This window comes from Dermochelys coriacea, chromosome 22 (assembly GCF_009764565.3).
Source record: "Dermochelys coriacea isolate rDerCor1 chromosome 22, rDerCor1.pri.v4, whole genome shotgun sequence".
NCBI classification, from domain to species: domain Eukaryota; kingdom Metazoa; phylum Chordata; order Testudines; family Dermochelyidae; genus Dermochelys; species Dermochelys coriacea.
Window position 1 is genome coordinate 11167347 of NC_050089.1, and position 23627 is coordinate 11190973.

General features: G+C 44.6%; 1 protein-coding gene across 3 annotated transcripts; it reads right to left on the reverse strand.

Moving 5' to 3' along the window:
- Nucleotides 1-5781: 5781 nt before the first annotated feature.
- SC5D (sterol-C5-desaturase) lies at nucleotides 5782-21257 on the reverse strand. 3 transcript variants are annotated; one of them, XM_038380433.2, is made up of 5 exons: nucleotides 21104-21257; nucleotides 13397-13614; nucleotides 12136-12268; nucleotides 9835-9935; nucleotides 5782-8142 (listed from the first exon to the last, which is right to left on the reverse strand). In XM_038380433.2, the coding sequence occupies exons 2-5, from the start codon at nucleotides 13604-13606 to the stop codon at nucleotides 7690-7692; spliced, it is 897 nt and encodes a 298-aa protein (XP_038236361.1). In that variant the 5' UTR covers nucleotides 13607-13614; nucleotides 21104-21257; the 3' UTR covers nucleotides 5782-7689. The 3 variants fall into 3 exon arrangements, with proteins under 3 accessions (XP_038236361.1, XP_043356985.1, XP_038236362.1); XM_043501050.1 differs by having other exon boundaries at nucleotides 21109-21256; XM_038380434.2 differs by lacking the exon at nucleotides 21104-21257 and adding an exon at nucleotides 17234-17411.
- Nucleotides 21258-23627: the final 2370 nt, after the last annotated feature.

Here is a 23627-nt window from a genome sequence, read left to right on the forward strand (position 1 = left end):
CTGAAATCAGTGAGCCAGAGAAATACGGGGAGATAGCCTCAGACAGTAGGCGTGTCAAACGAGAAGACTCTCGGTATGAACAGCGGTGACCTTGTGAGAAGAGCCAGAAAAGAGACTGGCATTCTCTAAGGGTTTTATATAGCACCATGGCGTCAAAGTGCTGTAGAGGAGTTAAGGGAGCAAGGAGGGGAGAAGAGAGGGCTGTGAATTTGGCAGGAGCACGTCAGTAGTGGTTGATAGCCCTAGAGACTGATTCAGCACAGCAGCAGTGGCACAAGCTTTCACCAATGTGCTTTACCTCTAGACATGAGATAGTTCAGTTCCTCTGGCCCATTTGTTCCTTGGTGCCAGTGCTGAGACTGGCCCCTTGAGTAGTTCTGGGAATTGGATGAATGCCTCCCTAGGAACTGGGTAGGTCACTTAACTCAGGGGGTGCCAACCTGGTGCCAAACCCCGTCCCCCCATCACAAACAGGTGCCAGAGTGTCATAACCACACTGTCATTCCAATCTCGGTTGTGGGGAGGGAAGTGCCAACTAGATAGGAAGAGGGAGATCCCAAGGTGAGCGGTGTCCAGGTATGGAAAAGGTCGAGTACCACTGACTTTGTGCACAATCAGTTATCCTTGACTTGGATGAGAGCTGCCATGGAAGGCTACAGTGCTTTGGTCATTGCTCTGAGGCAGGTGCTGAAGGGGTTTTCATAGCAGGATCTTCTATTATTTGGCAATTCAGTCCCTGAGTTGGCCTTTGGCTTTGGTGAATTTTTGGTAGCATTGTTTCAATTTTTCACTTGTCCCTAGGGTGACCCCTTTCCCCAGATCATTTATGACCTCTTTTCTGCGCCCCATACATAGATCTCACTTTACCATGAAGGCAGACTATGCATATATGTATTAAGAAGGGTAGACCCTGTAGGGCTCCGTTTGGCAGATGGCCCTTCCAGTCATGGCCATACAAAGAATAGGGAGGAAGGGCTTGTGCTTGTGCTCAAGGCGCTCATCTAGGACTCGAGAGGTGGGTTTGATTCCCAGCTCTGCTACAAACTCCCAGTGTGACCTTGCCTAAGTCACTCAATTGCTCTGTGCCTCTGTTTCCCATCTGTAAACTGGGGATCATTATACTTCTTTTTGCCTACCCTGTGTCAATTATGCCTGTAGATTGTAGGATTTTCAGGACATTGACAGTCTATTATATGTAGGTACAGCACCTAATATGAGGAAATTCATCTTGGTTGGGCTCTCTAGTCACCTCAATGTGCAAATAATAATTCTTCTCCTGTTAGACCTGTTTAGCAAAAATATGGCTAGTCTGGACAGTCTTGCATTACTGTTTAATTCTAATTCAGAGCCAAAAGGTCAACTGAGTTGAGAGTTAATCAGTCTGAGAACCTGAGTTAGTGCATCTCTCTAGTTTCACTGTAGCCAGGGAAGCTCAGTCACATTAAAAGTCCCAATAGGGGGATGTTAGCAAGACATCTGATGATTTACTGTGCCAAGGCTGGCTACCCTCGCACCCTTCTGTTAGGGTGGCCTTGTGTCCTCGCATAAGGTGGGATGCTGGTAGCATCCTTATTCCTTATGCGTATTATAAAGGTATTCAGAGGATCCAATCACACTTGGAGGCCCATTGTGCTCGGTGCTATACAAGCAGAGTAAAAGATAGCCCCTGCCTCATAGAGCTGGCAGTCTATTTTAATCTGACACAATAAATGGGGAGGGGAGGTGGAGGATGAGAATACCAGAGATAGGAACATGAAGTTGTGCTCACAACTAACATGTTACAAGTCACTTTATCTGTCTCTATAAATATGGCTATATGGGAATCACCAGGGATACTCATTATATTTGTATTGTCACGGGCCATGGTTAGCTGGTAATTTCTGGAGGCATCAGTAAATAGGTCTGAAGGAAGGGTGTGGAGGAAGACTGGGAAGCAGTCTTGCAAATTAGCTCAAGGGAATCCATGCACTGTATGGCAGAAAGATGTCTGTGCAAGAAGCAGAGAAACAGGCCATGGAAGGAGAAATTCTTGGAACAGCAGAAGGGACAATATGCTCAGCGATGAGAAAAGGCAGGTAGAGAGGGGCTGAGTTGTGGAGGGCCTTTAAGGAACAGACCATCATTGTGGCTGCTAAACTAAAGGGGGTTTACATGCACAACCTGCCCGCTCCTGTGAGGGCCATCTCTAGCACCTTCTTTGTGACAGGACAGCTGCAGGAGAAGCATATACCACTTCCTGCTTGATTGTGTCTCTTGGTGTTCAGAGAGCACTCTGAGCAGCAGAGCAAAGGTGGCTACCCACAAGGTTAGGGGGTGCCAGAAACAGAAGCTGAAAACCTATAGGTGAGGGCCCCCTTTTTTCATCCCTTTTGTGTGTCTCAAATCATAAGCAGGAGAATTTTTTTGGGGCCTTGGTAAATAATTTATGTGAAATGGTCTTCAATGCCTCTGCATGATTTATTTGTGCCTTGATAAGACTGGATTGTCATTGCAAGCATTATTAATTTATTGCTACCTTGGTAATGAAGGGTTACATTTTCTAAAGGGAGAAATGAGCTGTAGGTGCAAACTGGAATACTGCTAACTACCTGACTTGTATGTGCAACTGACACTTGCAAAAGGGAAGATGGGTGTTATGAAAATTAACCTCCTGCCAAATTTTTGTAAGTATTTAAGCATCTAAAGATGCACGTGGATGCCTAGGACGGTTTTCAAATGCGCCTATGCAGGGTAAGGTGCCTAACTCCTATTGGTTTCAATGTCAATGGGACTTGGGCACCTTACCCTGCATAGGCAATTTTGAAAATAGCACTAGGCATCCATGTGCATCTTTAGGTGCCTCCATATGTTCCAGAATCTGGGACTAAGTATTTAAACATTAGTAATTGACTCAGGTAATGGTGGTAGGATAGAGGAAGGAGTTTGAATCCTCTGTTTGCCCATTGACACCTGGTCCCTCAGAGACCAATCTGAGACTAAGGACTGAAGGACAATAGCAACAAGACCATCCTCTCACCTCGAGATAATATCTCCTGCGCAGGCTGGAGGCACATTAGCTGTCATTACCTACACAGGTTGCAGAGTAGCAGCCGTGTTAGGCTGTATTTGCAAAAAGAAAAGGAGTACTTGTGGCACCTTAGAGACTAACAAATTTATTTGAGCATAAGTGGTATTTTCCACTGAATGCATCAGATGAAGTGAGCTGTAGCGCACAAAAGCTTATGCTCAAATAAATTTGTTAGTCTCTAAGGTGCCACAAGTACTCCTCTTATTACCTGTACAGTTCCTCTTATTTGGTTTAGAGACTGCAGCTCTCTGAGGTATCGGTCTGGCCTCTCTTACACTCACTATGTCTTAAATCTTTGCAAAAGGACACTAGACTGCCTGGCTGGCATTCCTGATCTTATATACACACACACACACACACACCTTGTGTTGTAGTCTGTAGGCAAATGAAGTGGACTGAGGACTGTAATCCCTTCTGAGTTTATTGTGGTGACAGCACTGATCCATGGGATGGAGGCCTTGCTTTTACCTATTTTATTAAATTATCCAGCCACCCAGGAGTTAAACATTCTCTGTAAAATTCCTTTTATTCTCGCAGGTCTGATACTAGAGCACCACAGGTGTGCAATGGTGCTTTACAGATTCACAATGTCCTTCACCAAAGAGCACCTACATCCAGCATCTGACCTGACCAAGTACTGAACAGGTGCACTCAGCACCTGGAAAGGGCCTTAAAGAAAGCACACATCCTTTTTATTTGTTCTGACACAAGCAGAACAGCTATATTTGTTCACTCTATGGCAGTGTCAGACTGTAAGCAAAAATAATGCATCTAATGGGAATAAGCATTTGCTTCTTACGCTGTTCAAACATTTGTTGCAGAGGCCATTTCTCCTCCACGTCATCATTTGGCTGTAGAGATATCTTGTAAAGTGAACAAAACCATTGCATATTTAGTTCATTTAAAATGCAGACTTTTATTACTTAAGAAAACATTAGCATTAAAGACTAACACACTGGTCTGCAACAACTCCTTTTAACACAACCTTCATACAGTAACTTCACTTGTTATTTACACAACATACTATGAACCTTCTTCTGTCTCTGTGCCATGGCTCATTTTCAGGAGGGAAAAGGTCTGTGCAAACCACTTCACTTGTTTACAGTATGAAGCAGAGACATTCTGTTGGAACACTGCTGTGCATACATCACACTTAAGCCACTGGGAGGGGCTGGCAGGCAGAAGTGCGCTTTGTGCGGAAGTTTCTAAAGTTGGAAACGGCTGACGAACCTGTACCCACACCTTGCCTTGCCAAATCCGAACTGGAGAACACTAAGACAGAGGTTCCCACCAACTGGTATCCAAGATTCACCCATCTCTGCTTGAATATGGGGCTTGTGAGTTCTAGATGTCTTAGTCAAATCACACATGCTTCATCTCCCTATGCAGCTTGGGCACCCCTTGGAAGGAAGGGGTCACAGATGTAGTCCAACAAAGTGGGTAGCATTACCCTGAGAGGTTGGGAACTGGTGCACTAAAGATTTCTCCTTTCCTTGCAGTTTACAGAGTTGCATGGAGAGGAACACATCTATCCACTCTAAGCTGCTCTTACCATCTCAACTTACATGCCTGCTTCCCTTCCTCACCCAGTGCTCTTCAACTATTTAGTTATTTGGCATATTTAATTTATGGATCATATATTGGTCATGCTACTATAGCCAACAGTGCATAGCATTTGGTGAACAAGCTCACGCTGTCCGAACAGCCTTCTCATAATGCAGGCCCCCTTTTTCCTACTTTGATCATCCCTTTCTTCTAAGTGTTCACTGTTCTAATTGCTGATATCTAACCACTCTGTGCATTAGCATTTCTCTAATTTATGAACAGAGCAGGGGACTGACTTTCAGCTGAAGTCAGTGGGAACTGCAGATGTTCAGCATCCCTGAAAAACTAAGCCCTAAATGCATTATTTTATTCTCCATTTAAGGAATTATAACAGGCATTTGGTTTCCATTGGGGGACTCTGCTAGTCTGTCTGTACTAATATTTCCACTTCTGATTTGTATTTTAGAAGTGCTTTTTGCATAGAACATATAGTAGGAACTGTGAATGTACCCTGTGGGGGAAGAGATTCTTCATCATACCTAGATTTTTAAAAAAAAAAAAAAAAAAAAAAACAAAAAAAAAAAAACCACCACACACTTCAAGCCCCCTCCTGCCTACCATGCAATACCCACTGTCAGCCCTTGTGTGACTTACAGCGAGTTGGGCACATGAGAGCAGAATAAGGTCCCCAAGGACTTCAGGAGAGGTATTTAATGAGCTCCACAAACCAAATTTCATATGTTCCCCAATTCTCCCAGGAACCAAGTGCTCAGAAGTAGAGCAGGAGCAACAGCTTTGGTGCATGCCTGCAACCTACCCCTGTACAGGCCAGCCAGAGTCCTGCTGAGCAAGCACCAGGCTTCAGAAGCACCACTGAAATTGCCTAGATAAGAACTCCAGGGCACATATGCTGCTCTGAAATAGCAGTGCAAGTCAGAACCCAGTATGCAGCTCTCCTGGATAATGGAGGGATTTAAGACCATAGCAACACAGGGCAGGTCATTTTGCTCCAGCTGGTCTGGGGAAGTGGAGAGAGCCTGGTGGGGCTGAAACCTCTACCAATTTGGTTGCTCTATTCCACTCTCAACTTTCAGACGGGCTGAGGCTGCTAAGCCAACATTTTCTACAGTGGTCCTCTTTATCACGCAAAGGGAAAGCCAGGACTGCAAGTTTCATAGTGTTTTCCTACATAGCTTTTCTGCCTGTAAGGCTGGTTCTACCCTGCTCCCCATTCAAACTTTTTCACTACAGATAAATCGTAAGGAACTCTTACTGCCATGCAAGATTTAAAAAACAGATTCCACTACTATATACCAGGGGATCCTTGCTTCCTGAAGGAGGGGGGGGCAGGAAACAAAAAACCCACACCATTCCTCTTCAGCTCTCTCCTCATGTTAGGTAATTTTGTAATGCTAGGTAAACTGTATTAGAACCAGCAAAAGCTTTAATCTCTTGTAAGCAGTTTTTAAAAGAAAAACCTTAAGATTTAAACTAGGCTGTTAGAGAACCATAAAACAGAATGGTCTTCAAAATTTAGAATCACACCTCTTCTACATCAAAACTGAGATTTAGCATCATGCATGTCTGCACAATAAAAATATTTGTTTACTCTTTAAAAAAAGTCAGATGCCAACAGGGAGAAAAGAAAAAAACAGTAGAAATAGAAAGCCAGTAAGTCACCTGGTAGCTTTCCCAAACTGATGTGAAGTGAATGTTAACAGCCATCTGCAAGTATTTCCCCATCTCTGAAAACAGTAGCCAAACAGTCTTTCTTCCTCCAAAAGGTATATTACTACTGTAGGATTTCTACCTGCCAGTTGATTTTTGCAGGAATTATAAATGTGTCAAAAGACTATAAAAAACTCCAATTGAGAAGTTTTCCTCAAGGACAAAATTCCTGCGTCTATAAATCTAAAGTGGGAGAAGTTACCCTGTTTGAAAAATACTGAAAGCTTAGAAGTACAGCAGTCTGTATATTCCTACAGTTACTTTGGACTGTCATTCTGCATGATTTGATTGGGAAAATTGACAGAATACAATTACTTTATTTGTAGCAAATGCTATTATGTATCAGTGCTAAAAATACACACAACATGTAAAAAGTTATGCTGTCATGTTGTTCAGACATTCTATTAACCATTAGAGATGGGAGCTCATGCTTTCAAATTCATTAAGCCCAAGTATAAGGCAATATAAATGTGGGTAGGTAAAGAGAAGAGGGTCTAGTTGGCAATGCAACAGCATTGATAGATTCATTCAAACAATTCAACATGTAGTTTATATATAAACAGTGTAAGATTTTAAAAATAGTAGGGCTGGTCTATCTTCCTCCTATTGTAAAATACACAAAATTCCTGCCAGAACAAGATTAGCTCCATTTTGATTCAGATGGTTTCTATTTTAATGCTAAGCTAATATACAAGTTAGCTGGATAATTGGGAAAATGTGTGTTTTTATTAAGCTGGAGGTATGTGTATATGCAGAAAAGTATAGTCACACATTCCATATGCAAAGCATTAGTTTATATTGATGCAAGTGTCTTCCTTTATTTGAGGAATTTTCCTTTGAGGTACACTGAGCCAATAGTGAAATTTCTGTATAGTGTCACCTATAGCATCCTGGCTCAATTAGCAAAATTCCCAGTAAACTATCACTGCAGAGATCACTTACTATCTGGAACAATGTACTTCCAGGAGAAAGCTTTTGAGTAGGGCAAAAAGATCTGTTACTGCTGTTATGGCAGAATTGAAGTGTAGACTTAACAGAGCCTATACTAGAAAATGTACTTCCAATTTCAATGCACTGACATTTGCATGAAGTGCTGCAGAAAATTGTTATTGCATCAACATTAGACATTACATAGGTCTTATGCTTTTTACTCACCATAAATGGCCCCCATTATGGGACTGCATTGTGGTACTTAACTACACAGCTCCACCATAATAACCCTACTAAGCACCTAAAATGCTTGCATCCCAAGAATGCTATAATAGGGGAAGGGCTCTTTATAAGTAGGTTTTTCCTTTTTTAAAAAACTGGAAAAGTCAGGGCCTTTTTACAATAGCTTGAGGAAAAAATTATTCATTCTTTAGACTGTCTCTATTCACCAATTCTTCATCCACATGGCCATTTTCAATATGGGCCAATTCTCCACTCTTTAGCTTTTTCAAATAATCATGTGGCCCTTTCCCTTCAAAGGATGAGGGGCTTTTGTAGGAGCCCCCAATTTTATCCCAGAGTGTGAAATACTGACCATAGTTGTAATCAAAATACAAGTGATGATCAGTGTGATGGGCAGAGCCATTGATAATGTGTTTCAAGAAATCCGGCACGCGGTAATCGCCATCATGAATAGAGATTGTCCAGACATTGACAGCGATGTAGAGACCCAAGTAGGTCACTTTGTGCAAAGGAAAGAGGAAAGGATAGATGTGATATGGAATACTCTGCAGGAAGCCATCCACGGGGTGGAAGGCGTGACTTGCAAATGGTGTAGCAACCTTCCAGCGGTGATGGGGCTTGTGCAGATGCTAAAGAACAGAACAGAGTTAGTGCCTATGTTTTGACAAGGCAAAAAAAAATTTGGGCTTCAATCTGGCATCTCCTAGCTCTACACTGCCTACCATATGACTAGGAATATGTCTGCATAACTGCATTTTACTGTAGCTGTTTCTTCCTGGTCTCTCTCAACTTAAGAGACAGGGTATGGTGGTAGCCAGACACATGCAAGCTCTGCTCAAGCTTTGTGCTAAAAACAGTACTGTGGCCTTGGTGACATCTTTGGCTAGCTGCCAGAGTCTGTACCAAGGGGATTGGGCAGCTCAAATGAGCTGCTGCAGCCAGTGCCATTTTAGTGTGCTAGCTGGAGCCAGGTCAGCTGCTGTGCAGACATACATTTCCCCTGCCAAAGTGGCAATATCTGGAAGCAGGTCCAAAGGGCTTATTTGCCACCCTGCAATTTGTGGTGTTTAAATCACTACTGTACTGCAGAGAACAAGATCAGATTAAAAAAAGTACATTTTGCATCTTGAGTTTGACACCCACAGAATTCAAGATTTCCACAGTGTTAATGGTTCAGGTTAACTAATGACACCACCACCAGGGCCATGAGAAAAACATTTTAGGATTAGATTTTTATTTTAATCTAGCATATGTTAGGCTGATCTGAAAGCCAGTCAGTGGAAAGTTCCACTTCTACTTCAATGGGGTGTATTCACAATGTCTTTTACAAGCAATCCTAACCAGTTCCCTGTGGGTTAAGTAATCTCATTTTGCCAACAGGGAAACTGAGGCAGAAAAGGGGATGCAACTTATCCTAGGCTGTAGAGGGAATTCTCTGAACTGGATTTGAACACAAGAGTTCCTGGCTCCCACACCTGAACTCAGACCAGGAGCTGAAACCTAAAATGCTCACTTACATTATACCACCATTGGGCTAGAAGGAATTAAGCATGCGAGTAGCCCCAATTAGTCCCATGGGACTACTCATGTGCATCAATTCTTTAATTAACTGAGGCCTAAAACCTTTATTTTTCTATTGACATTGTAACAGTGATTTTCAACATTGATGTATAAGGTATGCAACCAAGATACACTGGGGAGAAAAAAGCCTCACCCCCATCCCAGCCCCTTTATGTGGCTTAAAAGGGCCAGAGCTGAGTGAAGGAGCTGATAGAGCCTAGGGAGGATTCCTCCAGCACAGGAACTGTGGCAGACATTCATAAGGCTGCCCTCCAAGGACTCCCCTTGCAAAACCAAGCATAAGGGATAGCACATGGACAAGGCTGGGAAGGGTACATCAAAGATATTCTAAGCAGTATTGCCACAAACGAGGCTAGCCTGGGGAAGCTGCCATGCCTTAGACACACCCTCATGGCTCCTACCCCCAGAGGAGCCAGGGTCAGCTAGGCACAAAGGTGACTTAAAGCCACTTGCCTGTGCCCCCCCCCGGGCTGCAAGTTCTGAGTTACCTCTTAGAGATCTTATAGTAAAAAACCCAGTAAAGTTCCATTACATTTTAAAGCAGTCTTGCTAAACTGCCATTAAAATATACCAAACTAAACTAGACAGACTTGTCTGTCCTTTCTAATGAAGGATATTTTACTCAGCCCTTCTGGGAAACTGCCCTGCTTTTAAAAAATGGAGGGTCACATCCTGGGTGAGTGGTTATACAAAGTTGTTCTGACATCTAGTAAACTTTATAGCTATGTCACTACTCATACCTTGTACACAAGTTTATGATGGAGGAACCTGTGAATCCAGTAAATGCACATATCGGTGAAGAAAAGGAAAGAGAGCATGCTAAGGATTACACCAAACCATCCTAGGAAAAAGACAATTAGACAATTGGGTAAGCATCAAGATTGAGAAATAAGTCTGAGAAGGTACAAGGAGCATATAGAATTACTGAAACATTTTACTTCTACATCTGAGGCTAAATCATTTTGGTTATAAAGAGCAAGCTCAGCCCAACAGGATTTGCATTGTATTAGTGTAGCGATTCTTGCTGGTGAAAAGTTGATATTGCTTTTAGGTGCTAAAATGCTAAACTGAACCTAATGGAGAAGATTTCAGTATGGTCTCATCTATAAAGTGATCTGATCTGATCTCAACACTGTCCGCCTAAAAAACACATTAGCTACTTGACAGTGTCCTTTAAAGTACTAGAGTTACACTTCCACACACTGCGTATATAAACAGAAACATGCGCAGTTTCCAAAACACAGGTGAAGACAGGAAGCAACACAAGACTTGTTTCCACTTTGGAACCAGTACAGACACTAGATAAAAGCAGCCAACAGAGATACTGAAGTTAGGTTGAGTCTCCTAGTTTACAGAGACTTTATTTAAACAAATGCCCTTATTACCACTAACACCTTCAAACTGAATACTACAACTATTTACTTGGTTGCTTGTTACCAATACAAAATGTAAACCTGGCCAATGAAAGTGAAGTATCTGTTGGGCCTCTGTCCTGTCTCATACTTAGGTTATAAGCATTTGGGGACAGGGGCCATCTGTTATGCATTTGTATGCCACCTAGCATGGTGGGGGCCTGGTCTACGATTGGGCTCCTAAGCCCTGCTGTAACAAATGGTGGATTCCTGGTGCTGCACTGTTAGGGTTGCAGTTCTGCAGGGGAATGTTTATTTGTTTAACTGAAACTATTTCTAGTGGGGGGAATGGAATGCATGAAGGGTTTTGTAAAAATAATGAGTTCTGACAAAAATGTAAGTTGCAGGCTGTCCTGAAAGCTTCCTATTGTGCAGAAAGGCATGAGGAGCAGCATCCACTCAAGTGTTCTCTCTAACTGGAATCCCACTTTTTAGATGTGGTAAATTAAAGCTGTATAGCATGTAGTGTACTTGTGGCACCTTAGAGACTAACATTTGAGCATAAGCTTTTGTGAGCTACTGCTCACTTCATTGGATGCATCACGAAAGCTTAAGCTCAAATAAATGTGTTAGTCTAAGGTGCCACAAGTACTCTGTGAATACAGACTAAGATGGCTGCTACTCTGAAACCTGTCAGTATGTTGTGTGTATGGGAGGCAACTCTTGATTATGCCCTTACACTTGTACAGCACTCAAAGAACAAATGTAAACAGATTTAATTTCAGGCAGGGTTTTTGTAAATGAATCTATTTAAAGTAATAGAGATGCATGAGCTGCTAGAGTGGAGAACTGAGTTGCCTCTGAAGGCAAACCATTAATGCTGTCAGTTTCACTAAAAATAGGGACTGGTTCTTCAGTTTTAGCTCTTGGATGCACAAGTGGGTATGTTTCTTATTCCTCCCAACACATGCAATGCCACCACCATTTGTGCCAGACTATCTTGTGTCTGCACATGAAAAAAAAAATAGAGGCAAGCTTCTCTTCAGGTGAGGTTTGAAGAGGGTGTAGACATTAAGGCCCTCATTTACTGTGGTGTCAGTCAGAAGTAACTGCACTCAAGTCAAAGGAGTTACACAGTAATTGACAGGATCAAAGTGCTTTTTTGTTTAAGTCCCTTGCCATGAGGGAATATTTTTCTGGAGAATTTTAAAGCACTGGAGTTCTGACAGAGAACCCATGCCATTGTGTTCTTTTATGGAAGAACTAGACAAATTCAGCTCAGCTTTGGAAGAAGCTGGGGTGTAATATAGCTTAGACACGTTTTAACAAACCATTTAGGCAACCTGGCAATTTACATAGCATTTTCAGCACAAAGGCATGTTCTCACTAAAAGGAGAGAGAATAAATAGGGCCGGACACTTAAGGGAAAAGAGGTGAGGAGGAAGTAGGTTTTACAGAGCAAGAGAGGAGAGAAAGTAGTTGTTAGTGGCAGATTGTATTCCAAGCTAAGGGGCTAGTAGAGATTAGAGTGAAGCTGAGAGGGAAGAATGAAATGCATTAACAATTGAAATGTAGCTAGGATGCCAAGTATTACTATTGTAGGGCCTAGGACCCATTGTGCTAGGCTCTCTACATAGAAAAAGACAGCTCCCAACCCAAGGGGCTCGGTTTAAGTAATGAATTTCATACCATATGGAGAGTCTTCAATGTTGTCATAAAGCCTGCTGTAACCTCTGACCTCTGCAAAGAAGAGCGCAACTGTGGGGATGCTGATCCAGGGCAGTGACTGGAGAGCATATTTTATCTCAAGCTGCACCTGATTCTAAATAGAAAAGCAGACAGGTTTTAAATTTTCCAATAGAATTTGAGTGACTTTGCTGCAGAACAGGAAGAGCAGAGGTACTGCCAACTTCATGCCTGCTTCTGCCCCAGAAGAGTGCACCAATTAAACCACTCACAATACGCTTGTTTTGTAGATAAGATCTAGAGAACCACCTTCGTAATAGTCCTCAATCAAGTTTCCTCTGCCATGTTCTGTCATGAGAGAGCAATTTGTTATCCACTGCCAGTACAGTCCTGCCAATAGTTGTCTTTGCCACTTCCTTGAGCAACCTTATGACTGCACTTTGTCCCTTCATACCTGTTTGTCTCTCTACCTTTAAATATGCAAAACCTCCCTGCCATTGTATTTTTGGCAGAACAACTGTTGGCCTCAGAAATGCTGGCCTGGAAGGGCCTCACAAGGTCAACTAGTCCATCCTCTTGTGTGGAGGCAGAATGAAGTTAATGATTAGGAGTCCTCTTTCCACCCACCATTGCTTTTGTTCTTAAGGTGAAGTTTGATGTTTGCATAATGTAATGTAGCCTTGAGATTGGAGGGTGCTTTATCTGTATTTTTGATTTATCTGATAGGCAGCAGGCAATGGAGGAAATGAGTACAAGGTTAGGAAGCTGCCAGTCCTGAGTTCCAATTCTGGTTTATTCACTGCTTTAGTCTTGGGCCACTTAACTGCCTCAGTTTCCCCAGCTTTCAAATGCTGACACCTACCTCTCTCAGGGGTATTGAGAGGGTTATAGTAGAATCTTAGAGTTACAAAAACCTCAGGGAAATGGAGGTTATAACTCTGAAACAAAAAAGGTTGCCCTTTCAAAAGTTTACAACTGAGAATTGACTTAATACAGCTTTCAAACTAATATTCTGAAGAAAAATGACACTTAACCATCTTAATTTAAAACCAATCACAGAAGCAGTTTCCTTCTCAAATCTTCCTCCCTCAAACAAGAGTCAGAGTCCATGTGGATCCTCTTAATAGTTAAGAAATATTTGAAGTGTTATGAATGCATATCCAACCTTAACTCAGCACAGAATATGAATTCTTGAGAGGTAAAGTTCCACCTGCCACATAACTGGCAAGTTGTTATACTAGGAAAAGGCTGAAGTTCTGCTCACCTCTAGAAACTGGGGGTGTTGCTTCAGAGAGTGATCAAAAACCAAGTAGTAGCTCAAAGTTCCAAACAGCAAATAAAGCACAAGTGCACCAAGATTTGTTACAATAAGAAGACTGGTGATCTGTCGAAAGGGCTCATCCTCAGGCCATGTGGTTGGATACACATGTGGTGTAAAAAAGTTGTAATCTACATAGTTCAGGACTAGATCCATTGTTATACCTATGGAACATAACATAACAACATTAAGTGCATTAATGCTCTGCCTCCAATGTAAACAATTACATGTCAATGGCATGAACCACCACAATTCTGTGTTCCAAATCCATGATAAACATGGATCTTTAGTCTCATGTACTTGGATAAACAATTTCACTTGACTGTGGTAAATGGTAGCATGTCTGACTAAAAATGGAATGTTTCAAGTAAAGATCTTGTACAAGAGCTTATGCCATACTTCTGAAAAACCAGTGAGTTCTATTTCTCTTCACTAAACAGGTATAGCTGGTTAACAGCTATGTAGCTTCCCCCACCTACATGCCTCAGTGACAACTAAAGCCCTAGGTTTGTCCTAGTTAGGACTTCCAATTTTTTCCACAAGTAGTGAAGTTTTGAAAAGCAATAACTGGCTTAGGAGTCTGAGACTTTCAGTGGCACATAAACACCAAGACCCAAATCCTCAAAGATATTTAGGCACCTAGTTCTGGTTGATGGAAATTAGGAGCCTAAATATCTTTGAGGATCTGTGCCCTAGTCACTTTTGACCATTTAACCTGTAGTCCTCTCCTGTTAGGAGTTACTGTACAACAGTAGTTCTCAACTTGTCCAGACTGCTGTACCTGTTTCAGGAGCCTGATTTCTCTCATACCCCAAGTTCCACTTCATTCAAAACTTACAAAATTAGACAAAAAATACAGAAGTGTCACAGCACACAGTCACTGAAAGAGGACTTGTTTTATCCTTTCATCTGTAAGAAATTTTAGTCTGTACTGTCTTTAGTGCTTTTTATGTAGCCTGTTGCAAGATGGAGGCAAGTATCTAGACAAGTTGATGTACCCCTGGAAGACCTCTGCATAACCCCAGGTGTACATATAACCCTGGTTGAAAAAACACTGCTACACAAGACCACACTTGAAAAAAGTGGCAATTAGTAAAGGAGTTTAAACAATTTTTCATGCAAGAATGCAACTTGTACTAGTCCCCCAACCGCTGGTCAATACTCCCCGATAAATTCATTTCAAAGGAGGTTATCACCCATAAGCTTGTTTGAAATTCCAGCCCCAAATATGCCACAAGCTTTCCTCTTACCAAAAATTAAGACACTTGTGGCCACTTCAGGTCATGGTTAAAACTCTCATGGTGAGACATCTAAAGCAAGGTCTGTGGGCATGGCCCATGAAGTCCCTGGCTTCTCTGCTGAGGTGGCCATTTGTTACAATTAGACCCTAAATTTCTGAATTTTCAAAATTTGTTTTTAAACAAAATATTTCCACCATTTTTTCACCATCTCTTCTAATAAAGACACTTATCTACTGGACAGCTGCATTTTTTTAATCTACTGATGAAAAGTGGTATATAAGAAATATGCAGTGTAGTTGTAGCTGTGTCCATCCCAGAATATTAGAGGAGACAAGGTGGAAGAGGTAATGCCTCACCCATCTCTCTAAGAAAAGAAATGGACTTTTTTTTATTAGTGGTGTTGTACTGTCTTGGAACCCTGCTTGTGCCCAGGACCCCACTGTGCTAGATGCTCTACAAAAACAGAGCAAAGAGACAGTCCATGCTGCAAAGAGTTTACAGTCTAAACAGGAGTGGACTGAGACCACCAAGTCATTTCACAGCTCAGATCAAAAGTAAGCAGAGGGGACCAGATCATGATCCCTTTACTCTTAAGAGGTGACCTGTTAAAATACAAAGGCATGACAGATGTGAAGAACTTTCACCAATGTGAGTAAGGCATTCAGTCTCAAGAGTGACCCAAGCCAGATGAGAAGAACCAGTGATGTCACAAGAGGGACCCTTTTTTTGTTTCCAAGACACCTGCTGGAGTCTTTAAAATAGAAGACATTTACAAATGTCTCCTCCTGTGCAATTTTAGAAGGTAAAACTGCTCCAGTTAGAGATCATGCAAAGATAATACACCCCCGAAAAGAAAAGGAGCTGGCAGGTAGAGCGAAGACAGTTTCTGCCCCCATCTGCCACTGATGTGCATGCAGTGCATGTGCATGATACTCCCACAGCCAGAACTGAACCTCCCACCCTGATGAGATTGTCTCTGAACTGGGAATGTGGGGGTTAGTGCCTACCCCACCACCCTGCACCCCCTTATCATTCCCCCCATCTCCTGCTCCCTCCCCCCCTCACACTCCTTGGCTAAATCCTCCCTACTCCCCCTAGTTATCCTTCCCCCCCCCCCATCTCCTGCTCCCTCCTCCTGCACCTGCCTGCACCCCCTCTCCTTGCCTAACTCCCCCTGCACCCCCTAGTTATCCTTCCCCCCCCATCTCCTGCTCCCTCCTCCTGCACCTGCCTGCACCCTGTCTCCTTGCCTAACTCCCCCTGCACCCCCTAGTTATCCTTCCCCCCATCTCCTGCTCCCTCCTCCTTCACCTGCCTGTACCCCCTCTCCTTGCCTAAAAACTCCTCCCTACTCCCTCTGTACCCCCTAGTTATCCTTCCCCCCCCCCATCTCCTGCTCCCTCCTCCTGCACCCCCTCTCCTTGCCTAACTCCCCCCGGCACCCCCTAGTTATCCTTCCCCCCATCTCCTGCTCCCTCCTCCTGCACCTGCCTGCACCTCCTCTCCTTGCCTAACTCCCCCTGCACCCCCTAGTTATCCTTCCCCCCCATCTCCTGCTCCCTCCTCCTGCACCCCCTCTCCTTGCCTAAAAACTCCTCCCTACTCCCCCTGCACCCCCTAGTTATCCTTCCCCCCTGCTCCCTCCTCCTGCACCCCCTCTCCTTGCCTAACTCCCCCTACTCCCCCTGCAACCCTAGTTATCCTTCCCCCCATCTCCTGCTCCCTCCTCCTGCACCCCCTCTCCTTGCCTAACTCCCCCTACTCCCCCTAGTTATCCTTCCCCCCCCCCCCATCTCCTGCTCCCTCCTCCTGCACCCCCTCTCCTTGCCTAACTCCCCCTAGTTATCCTTCCCCCCCATCTCCTGCTCCCTCCTCCTGCACCCCCTCTCCTTGCCTAACTCCCCCTGCACCCCCTAGTTATCCTTCCCCCATCTCCTGCTCCCTCCTCGTGCACCCCCTCTCCTTGCCTAACTCCCCCCTACTCCCCCTGCACCCCTAGTTATCCTTCCCCCATCTCCTGCTCCCTCCTCCTGCACCCCCTCTCCTTGCCTAACTCCCCCTGCACCCCCTAGTTATCCTTCCCCCCCATCTCCTGCTCCCTCCTCCTGCACCCCCTCTCCTTGCCTAACTCCCCCTGCACCCCCTAGTTATCCTTCCCCCCATCTCCTGCTCCCTCCTCCTGCACCCCCTCTCCTTGCCTAACTCCCCCTGCACCCCCTAGTTATCCTTCCCCCATCTCCTGCTCCCTCCTCCTGCACCTGCCTGCACCCCCTCTCCTTGCCTAAAAACTCCCCCCTACTCCCCCTGCACCCCCTAGTTATCCTTCCCCCCATCTCCTGCTCCCTCCTCCTGCACCCCCTCTCCTTGCCTAACTCCCCCCTACTCCCCCTGCACCCCCCACTTATCCTCCCCCCCCCCCGTCTCCTTCTGCTCCCTCCTCCTTCACCCCCCCCCTTGGCTAAAAGCTCCTCCCTGGTCTCCTCCTTGCTCCCCGAGTCTCCCCCCAGTGGGCCCCGCGTGCACCCCCTCCCTAGTCTCCTACCTGCCCCCGGCCGAGCCCCTCCCCGCTGACGGCCCGGGCCCGAGTCCGCGGCGAGCGGCTGCAGGCTGAGATGGGGGCGTGGCCACCTCGGCTTCCCCCTCCCCCAGCGCGGCAGGGAGGCGGGGCTTAGCGGTAGCCTGATGAGGCGTCAGAGCCCGGCCCGGCCCGCGAGGTGCGTGACGCAGGCGGCGCGCGGCTGCAGCGCTCCCGCAATAGGTGGGCGGCGGCTCCGCCCCGCGAGCGCTCCGGGGGCGGGGCCGGGGGCTGCGCGCGTGCCCCGCGCCCTGCTAACCAAAGGCTCGGTCGCGGCGGCGGCGGCGGCGGGCGTGCCGTTTTCAGGGGTGTTACGGGGGGGGGGCGCCCCCGCGTGGGGGGAGGTTGGCACCTTTCTGCCGCTTAAACAGCTGCGAGCAGAGCAAGCAGCCCCCAGAAGGAAGGGCTAGATTAGTCGAGTGTCCCCTTGATCGCTGCACCGCAGGCTTGCGGCGATGGTGCAAATCGTGCTCTCCCTAACAAGATTACCAAAGGAGGTATTCGAATCCGACATGTAGGGCTGGAAAAGGCGTCTCCAGAGGAGATCAAGTGTAGCCCCTTGCACCCAGGGCCAAGTAAACCTAGACCATCCCTGGCGGATGTTTGTGTAACGTGTACTTAAAAAAAACCTTCATTGATGGCGATTGCACAGCCTCCCTATTCGCGTTTAGCTACCCCTATAGTTATAAAGGGCCAGAATCAGTGAGCTAGCTCTTGTACCTGGAAGCTTTTGATAACCATTGGCATGTCTAAGCTATCGAAGGGAGAACAAACAAGTCTGTTTAAAACAAAACAGGACCCATTCTGGGGACGTGGGGTTCTTGTATTGCCATGGAAATGGATGCTGTAGAAAAACCCCAAGGTGATCCAGTAGGTGTGGACTGGAGGAAGGAAGGAAAAAATACCTTCCAGTCATCTGGGAAATATTTCCCCAACCTTTAGAAAGGTTAGCTGATTACTCAACACAGAACAAACCGATGAAGTGAGCTGTAGCTCACGAAAGCTTATGCTCTAATAAATTTGTTAGTCTAAGGTGCCACAAGTACTCCTTTTCTTTTTGCGAATACAGACTAACACGGCTGCTACTCTGAAACTAGTTAGATGCTGTATGCCATGCATCTATTTTACTTAGATCAATCACTGTGGGGCCTGTACCACAAGATATCTGGTATGCATTTTAAGCAGTTCACTGCCATACCCTTTCTGAAGGGAGGTTACTGGCTGTTCAGTTAGAAGGTCCCAATTGGAGACTAATAACTACTCATCCTGCATAATGTTTTGTGGACTGTATTTTACAATACAACAAACATCTAAACTATGCTGCTGTGAACGCAGGAAATGTATCAAATCAAACCAGTGAACCATCTAGCATATATCCTAAGGTGGCCCATATCAGACACCTGAAGGAAGCTGTGGTAATGCCTGTAGTAGAAAGGGAGCAACCTGCTTTCAGGAGATGTTTCTTTCCAATTGCTATACATTGCTAAATGATCCTGATTTTCAAGCACCAATATATGTGCTAGTTTCTCAAAACCCAATAAAGCTACATTACTAACAAAGGCCCTGATCCTGAACTGTTAGTCAGTGGGAGTTTTACCATTGACTTGAATGGGTGCTGGACTAGTCCCAAAGAAAATACTGCCTAAACTCAACAGGACCTAACTACCAGTCACAAGCATACCACAATAAAAAGCCTATTTAAAATGATCTCATTAATAAAACAGGAGTGGCAACAACTGGTAGGCATTTGTTTCTCTCCAAATCTGTTAATGGCTTTGAAATGTTAGTTGGTATGCAAAATGGCTGATTCTCTGTCACTTAGGAAGGATTAAAACTCCTGCAACTTGTTCTATGAGCAATAACCACACAATTGAGTGCTTGGAAAGTCCATGCTTTGCAAATCTGAATTTCAATCAGCAGGTATCAAGAATTGCTCCTATAGTGTTCAAATGTTTTGTCAGTGCTAGGTTTTCTAGCATTATTTCTCCATAAAGCAAAATCACATTACACTTTTAAGGACTTGAAAGCATGCTGTGTATGACTTCCTTGTTTTATTCAGAGAAAAAAAATGAAATGTATAGTGTAGTTTGAGAGGGATAGAGATTGTTGCTGATACTGTTAAAACAGCAGACAGTCATCCCTTACTGTGACACCATTAACAATATTTGTTACAGCCATAGGAATAGGAAATGTATAATGGTGAAGATAGAGGACCTATATAGGGCTTGAGTCTTTGTTTCTCTATATATTCTACATGGATCTCTATGCATCCGTGCAGTGCCTCCCACATCTATACTGTTACTTTTAGCAGCATGACAGGTTTCAGAGTAGCAGCCATGTTAGTCTGTATTCCCAATACTGTATTAGTCTGGTCACTCGATTACAGACCTAAGAGTGGCTATCCTTCAACAAAAAAAGCTTCAAAAACCAGACTCCAACAAGAGACTGCTGAATTGGAATTAATTTGCAAACTGGATACAATTAACTTAGGCTTGAAGAGAGACTGGGAATGGATGAGTCATTACACAAAGTAAAACTATTTCCCCATGGTATTTCTCCTACCCCACCCCCCCACTGTTCCTCTGATGTTCTTGTTAACTGCTGGAAATAGCCTACCTTGCTTGTCACCATGAAAGGTTTTCCTCCTCCCCCCCCCCACCCTCCTCCCACTGCTGGTGATGGCTTATCTTAAGTGATCACTCCTTGCTTTTTTTCCCCCACCAAATGCATCCGATGGAGAGCTGTAGCTCACAAAAGCTTATGCTCTAATAAATTTGTTAGTCTCTAAGGTGCCACAAGTACTCCTTTTCTTTTAGGAGTGTAGCACCCTGCTGCCTTCCAGTTGCCAGAGTCTTTCCCCACCACAAAGACAGGCTCTAGCAGCAGTCAAAGGCTCCAGAGCCTTTCACTGCCTGATGTAGCTACACACCATAGTGACAAGCATGAATGCAGCCTGATTTCACCTTGGCGTGTAGCTACACATGCACTGCCTGTACTCTACAGTGCAACAGAAAGTGAAGCTGATCAGGGCATGTAGAGTCAAGGGCAAAGGAAGAACAGAGGGAACAAATGGTGAAAAGACCAAACTTATAACCAAAATTTTCAAACTTGACTGAATACAGACTAACACAGCTGCTACTCTGAAAGTTAACCCTGACTCAGTTATTGTTCTCCACTCCACCCCAGAGTTGCATCTAGTGACCTTACTAAAATTGGGGCCCCACTGTGTGCTAAGTAGTTAGTGCATACTGGAAGAGATGGTCTCTCCCTTGACTAGCTTATACTTCAAATATAAAAAGAGTGGAGGGGAAAGAGAGGTACAGACAGGAGGAGTGACTTTGGCCACCCTCACACAGCAGGTGGGTGGCAGAGCTGGAAGTAGAATTTGTGTCTCCTGGACTTCTTTTCCAGTCCCCTGTCTACTAGGCCAGGGGTTCTCAACCTTTGTCTGAGCTTCCCTCCCACACCCCACAACATGCTGTAAAAACTCCACAGCCCACCTATGCCACAGCAACTTTTTCTGTATGTAAAAAAATCAGGGCAAGCATTAGTGGGTTGTAAGCAGGGCATTTACCAGGGGCCACACATCACACAGTCCCCACAAATCTAAGTTACTTAGTGTAATGGGGTTCACTCACCACTGTGGTGCCTCCTGCTGGCTGTCCTGGGGATTAGCTCTGTTCACCAGTGCACTGTCCTCTGGTGGTGCCTCACCACCATCATGCCTGCTCTAGGACCCATGACTCTCTAAGGACCACAGCATCCTCTTCTGTAACAGCTCTCTGCCTGTGCTTCCCCCCTTCCAGGGGATCTGCAGTCCACTGTTCAGCCACTTACCTTACTTCAGTCAGCAAACCCCAGCAGCCATCCAGAAATTGTCTCTCACTCCCCCAGTCCCTGCTAGCAGTACTGCTCTGTCCAGGGTGCTGGTCATTCTTTCAGTCTTCCAGGAACAGTCTTTCCTCTATGAGCCCCCAGTAAAGAACTGTCCTCCAGTACTTTGCAGCTCTCTTTTTATATGGGCCTGCTTGGCCCTGATTGGCTGTTCCCTTCAGCCCTTCTCTGATTGGCTGCCTCCTGTGCAGCCTCCCTAGGGCTTTATTAACCCCTTAGAGCCCAGTGCAGGGCAGGCACCCCATCACACTTAGGCTTTGGTTTCAGCCCTGGGCGGGGCTCAGGGCCCCAGGCTTCAGCCCAAGAGGTGGGGCTTCTGCTTTCTGCCCTGGGACCCAGCAAATCTAATGCTGGCCCTACTTGGTGGACTCCCTGATATCTGCTCGTGGTCCCCACAGGGGGCCCCGGACCCCTGGTTGAGAACCACTGTACTAGACCTCTTCCATTTAGGCAACTAAGTACATATGGCCTACTCTTCAGAGGTGCTGAGATAACTGAAGTCCGTGGATCCTGTGGAGGCTTAGCACATCTGAAAAATCAGGCCACTTTTTAGCTAGGCACCCAAATATGCATTTAAGGGGCCTAAGCTTAAGTACTGTACCCAAGTTGATTTCAGGGGACTTGCACGGGCATAAAACTGGAGTGATGATGATGATGAATCAGACCCAAAATACATGTAGATTTTAATCTTGATCATGTCTGTTTATGAGGACAGTGAGGGGCATGACACAAAATGTAGATTACTGAAAATACATTCTACATTTCAAAGTCAAGTCAACTCCTGGTAAGGTGTTTGAAATTCCATTCTTGATAAAACCCAAGCTATCACTCCTTAGTTACAGCAACAATCAGCATAGCAATTGGAAGAGGCACAAACATTCGAGCTTCAGGTTTGTACACTCCAAAGAAAATGGCTATCAGATATACGTGAAATGAGGAGTACCGTTTTTTGAGCTGTTCAAAGTCAAATGATCCAGGTTATATTCAGACACAAGTGGACAAACGGTGCGTATTGTCTTGACATACAGCCTCTGTCTCATTCTTTTGCTTTTTCCTTACATATTGTCTTCCTTTTGTGCTGTAATTTAACACGATGCTGTTTGGAATATTTCTGTTTTTGCTGCAGCACAAGGTACAACAAGCTGGAGACAGTGTTTTCTAATAGTTAAAGCAGGAGACATGGATTCTCTTCGTACTACAGCAGGAGTCAGCAACCTTTCAGAAGTGGGGTGCCGAGTCTTCATTTATTCACTCTAATTTCAGTCTTCGCGTGCCAGCGATACATTTTAATGTTTTTTGGAAGGTCTCTTTCTATAAGTCTATAATATATAATTAAATATTGTTGTATGGAAAGTAAATAAGGTTTTTAAAATGTTTAAGAAGCTTCATTTAAAATTAAATTAAAATGCAGAGCCCCCCTGGGCCGATGGCCAGGACCCAGGCAGTGTGAGTGCCACTGAAAATCAGCTCCGTGCCATAGGTTGCCTACCCCTGTACTACAGCTACTGATTTACTCTGTGACCTTGGCCGTCACTTAACCTCTCTGTACCTCAGCTTTTTCTATCCATCTATTCTCACTTTAAATCTATTTACTATATTTTGCTGTTTCGAGTGATTTAACTTTTAAATCCCTAAAGGTTATGCCATAAAAATGCCTTAAACCTTCAGAGCAAGGTAAGCAGTACATCGTGTTATATTGCATATTGAAATATAGGGTCAGCTTATGAAAGGGTCATACAGTTTTTGCCATTTTTACTGACCCATCTGGGGAGGGCAGCTTATAAACGAACGGGCTACTTGGTACAAAAAATAAAACAGATCTGTTAAAGATCTCTGCCACTATGGCTGCATAAAACTGACCGTGGTTAGGCTTATGGTGGGTGAAGTCCACTGCCTATCATGCAAACTAGTTTTGTCTCTTTTTTCCCTTTTTGCTCCCTGCTCTGTCTATACCCATCTCTTCTTTCTTGTCTTACACTTAGACTATAAGCTCTTGGGGGGAAGAGCTGTCATTTTGTTCTGTGTTTGTGCAGCAGCTAACACAATGGGGTCCCTGGCCATGACTGGAGCTCCTACATGTTAACAAATAATAATAATAATTAATAATAAATAAAGTATCAATGTAGCCTTAAATATTTTCACTGGGGAAGGCACCCCAAATGTCACAGATAAATGCAAGATGGAACAAATTGTTTAATAGCACATATTCTAAGGGACCTTTCCCAAACCAGAAGAAGAATTGTGTGTAGCTCAAAAGCTTCTCTCTCTCACCCACAGAAGTCGCTCTAGTAAAAGATGGTACCTCACCTACCTTGTCTCTCTAATTTCCTGGGACCCACACAGCTACACTGCATGCATAACTCCACACAAAGAGTTTGGGGAGCAAACTACCTCCATTATAATATTCAGATCCAGGGTTAGGATACTCACCCAGGACATGGGAAAACCTTGGTCAGTTTCCTCTTTC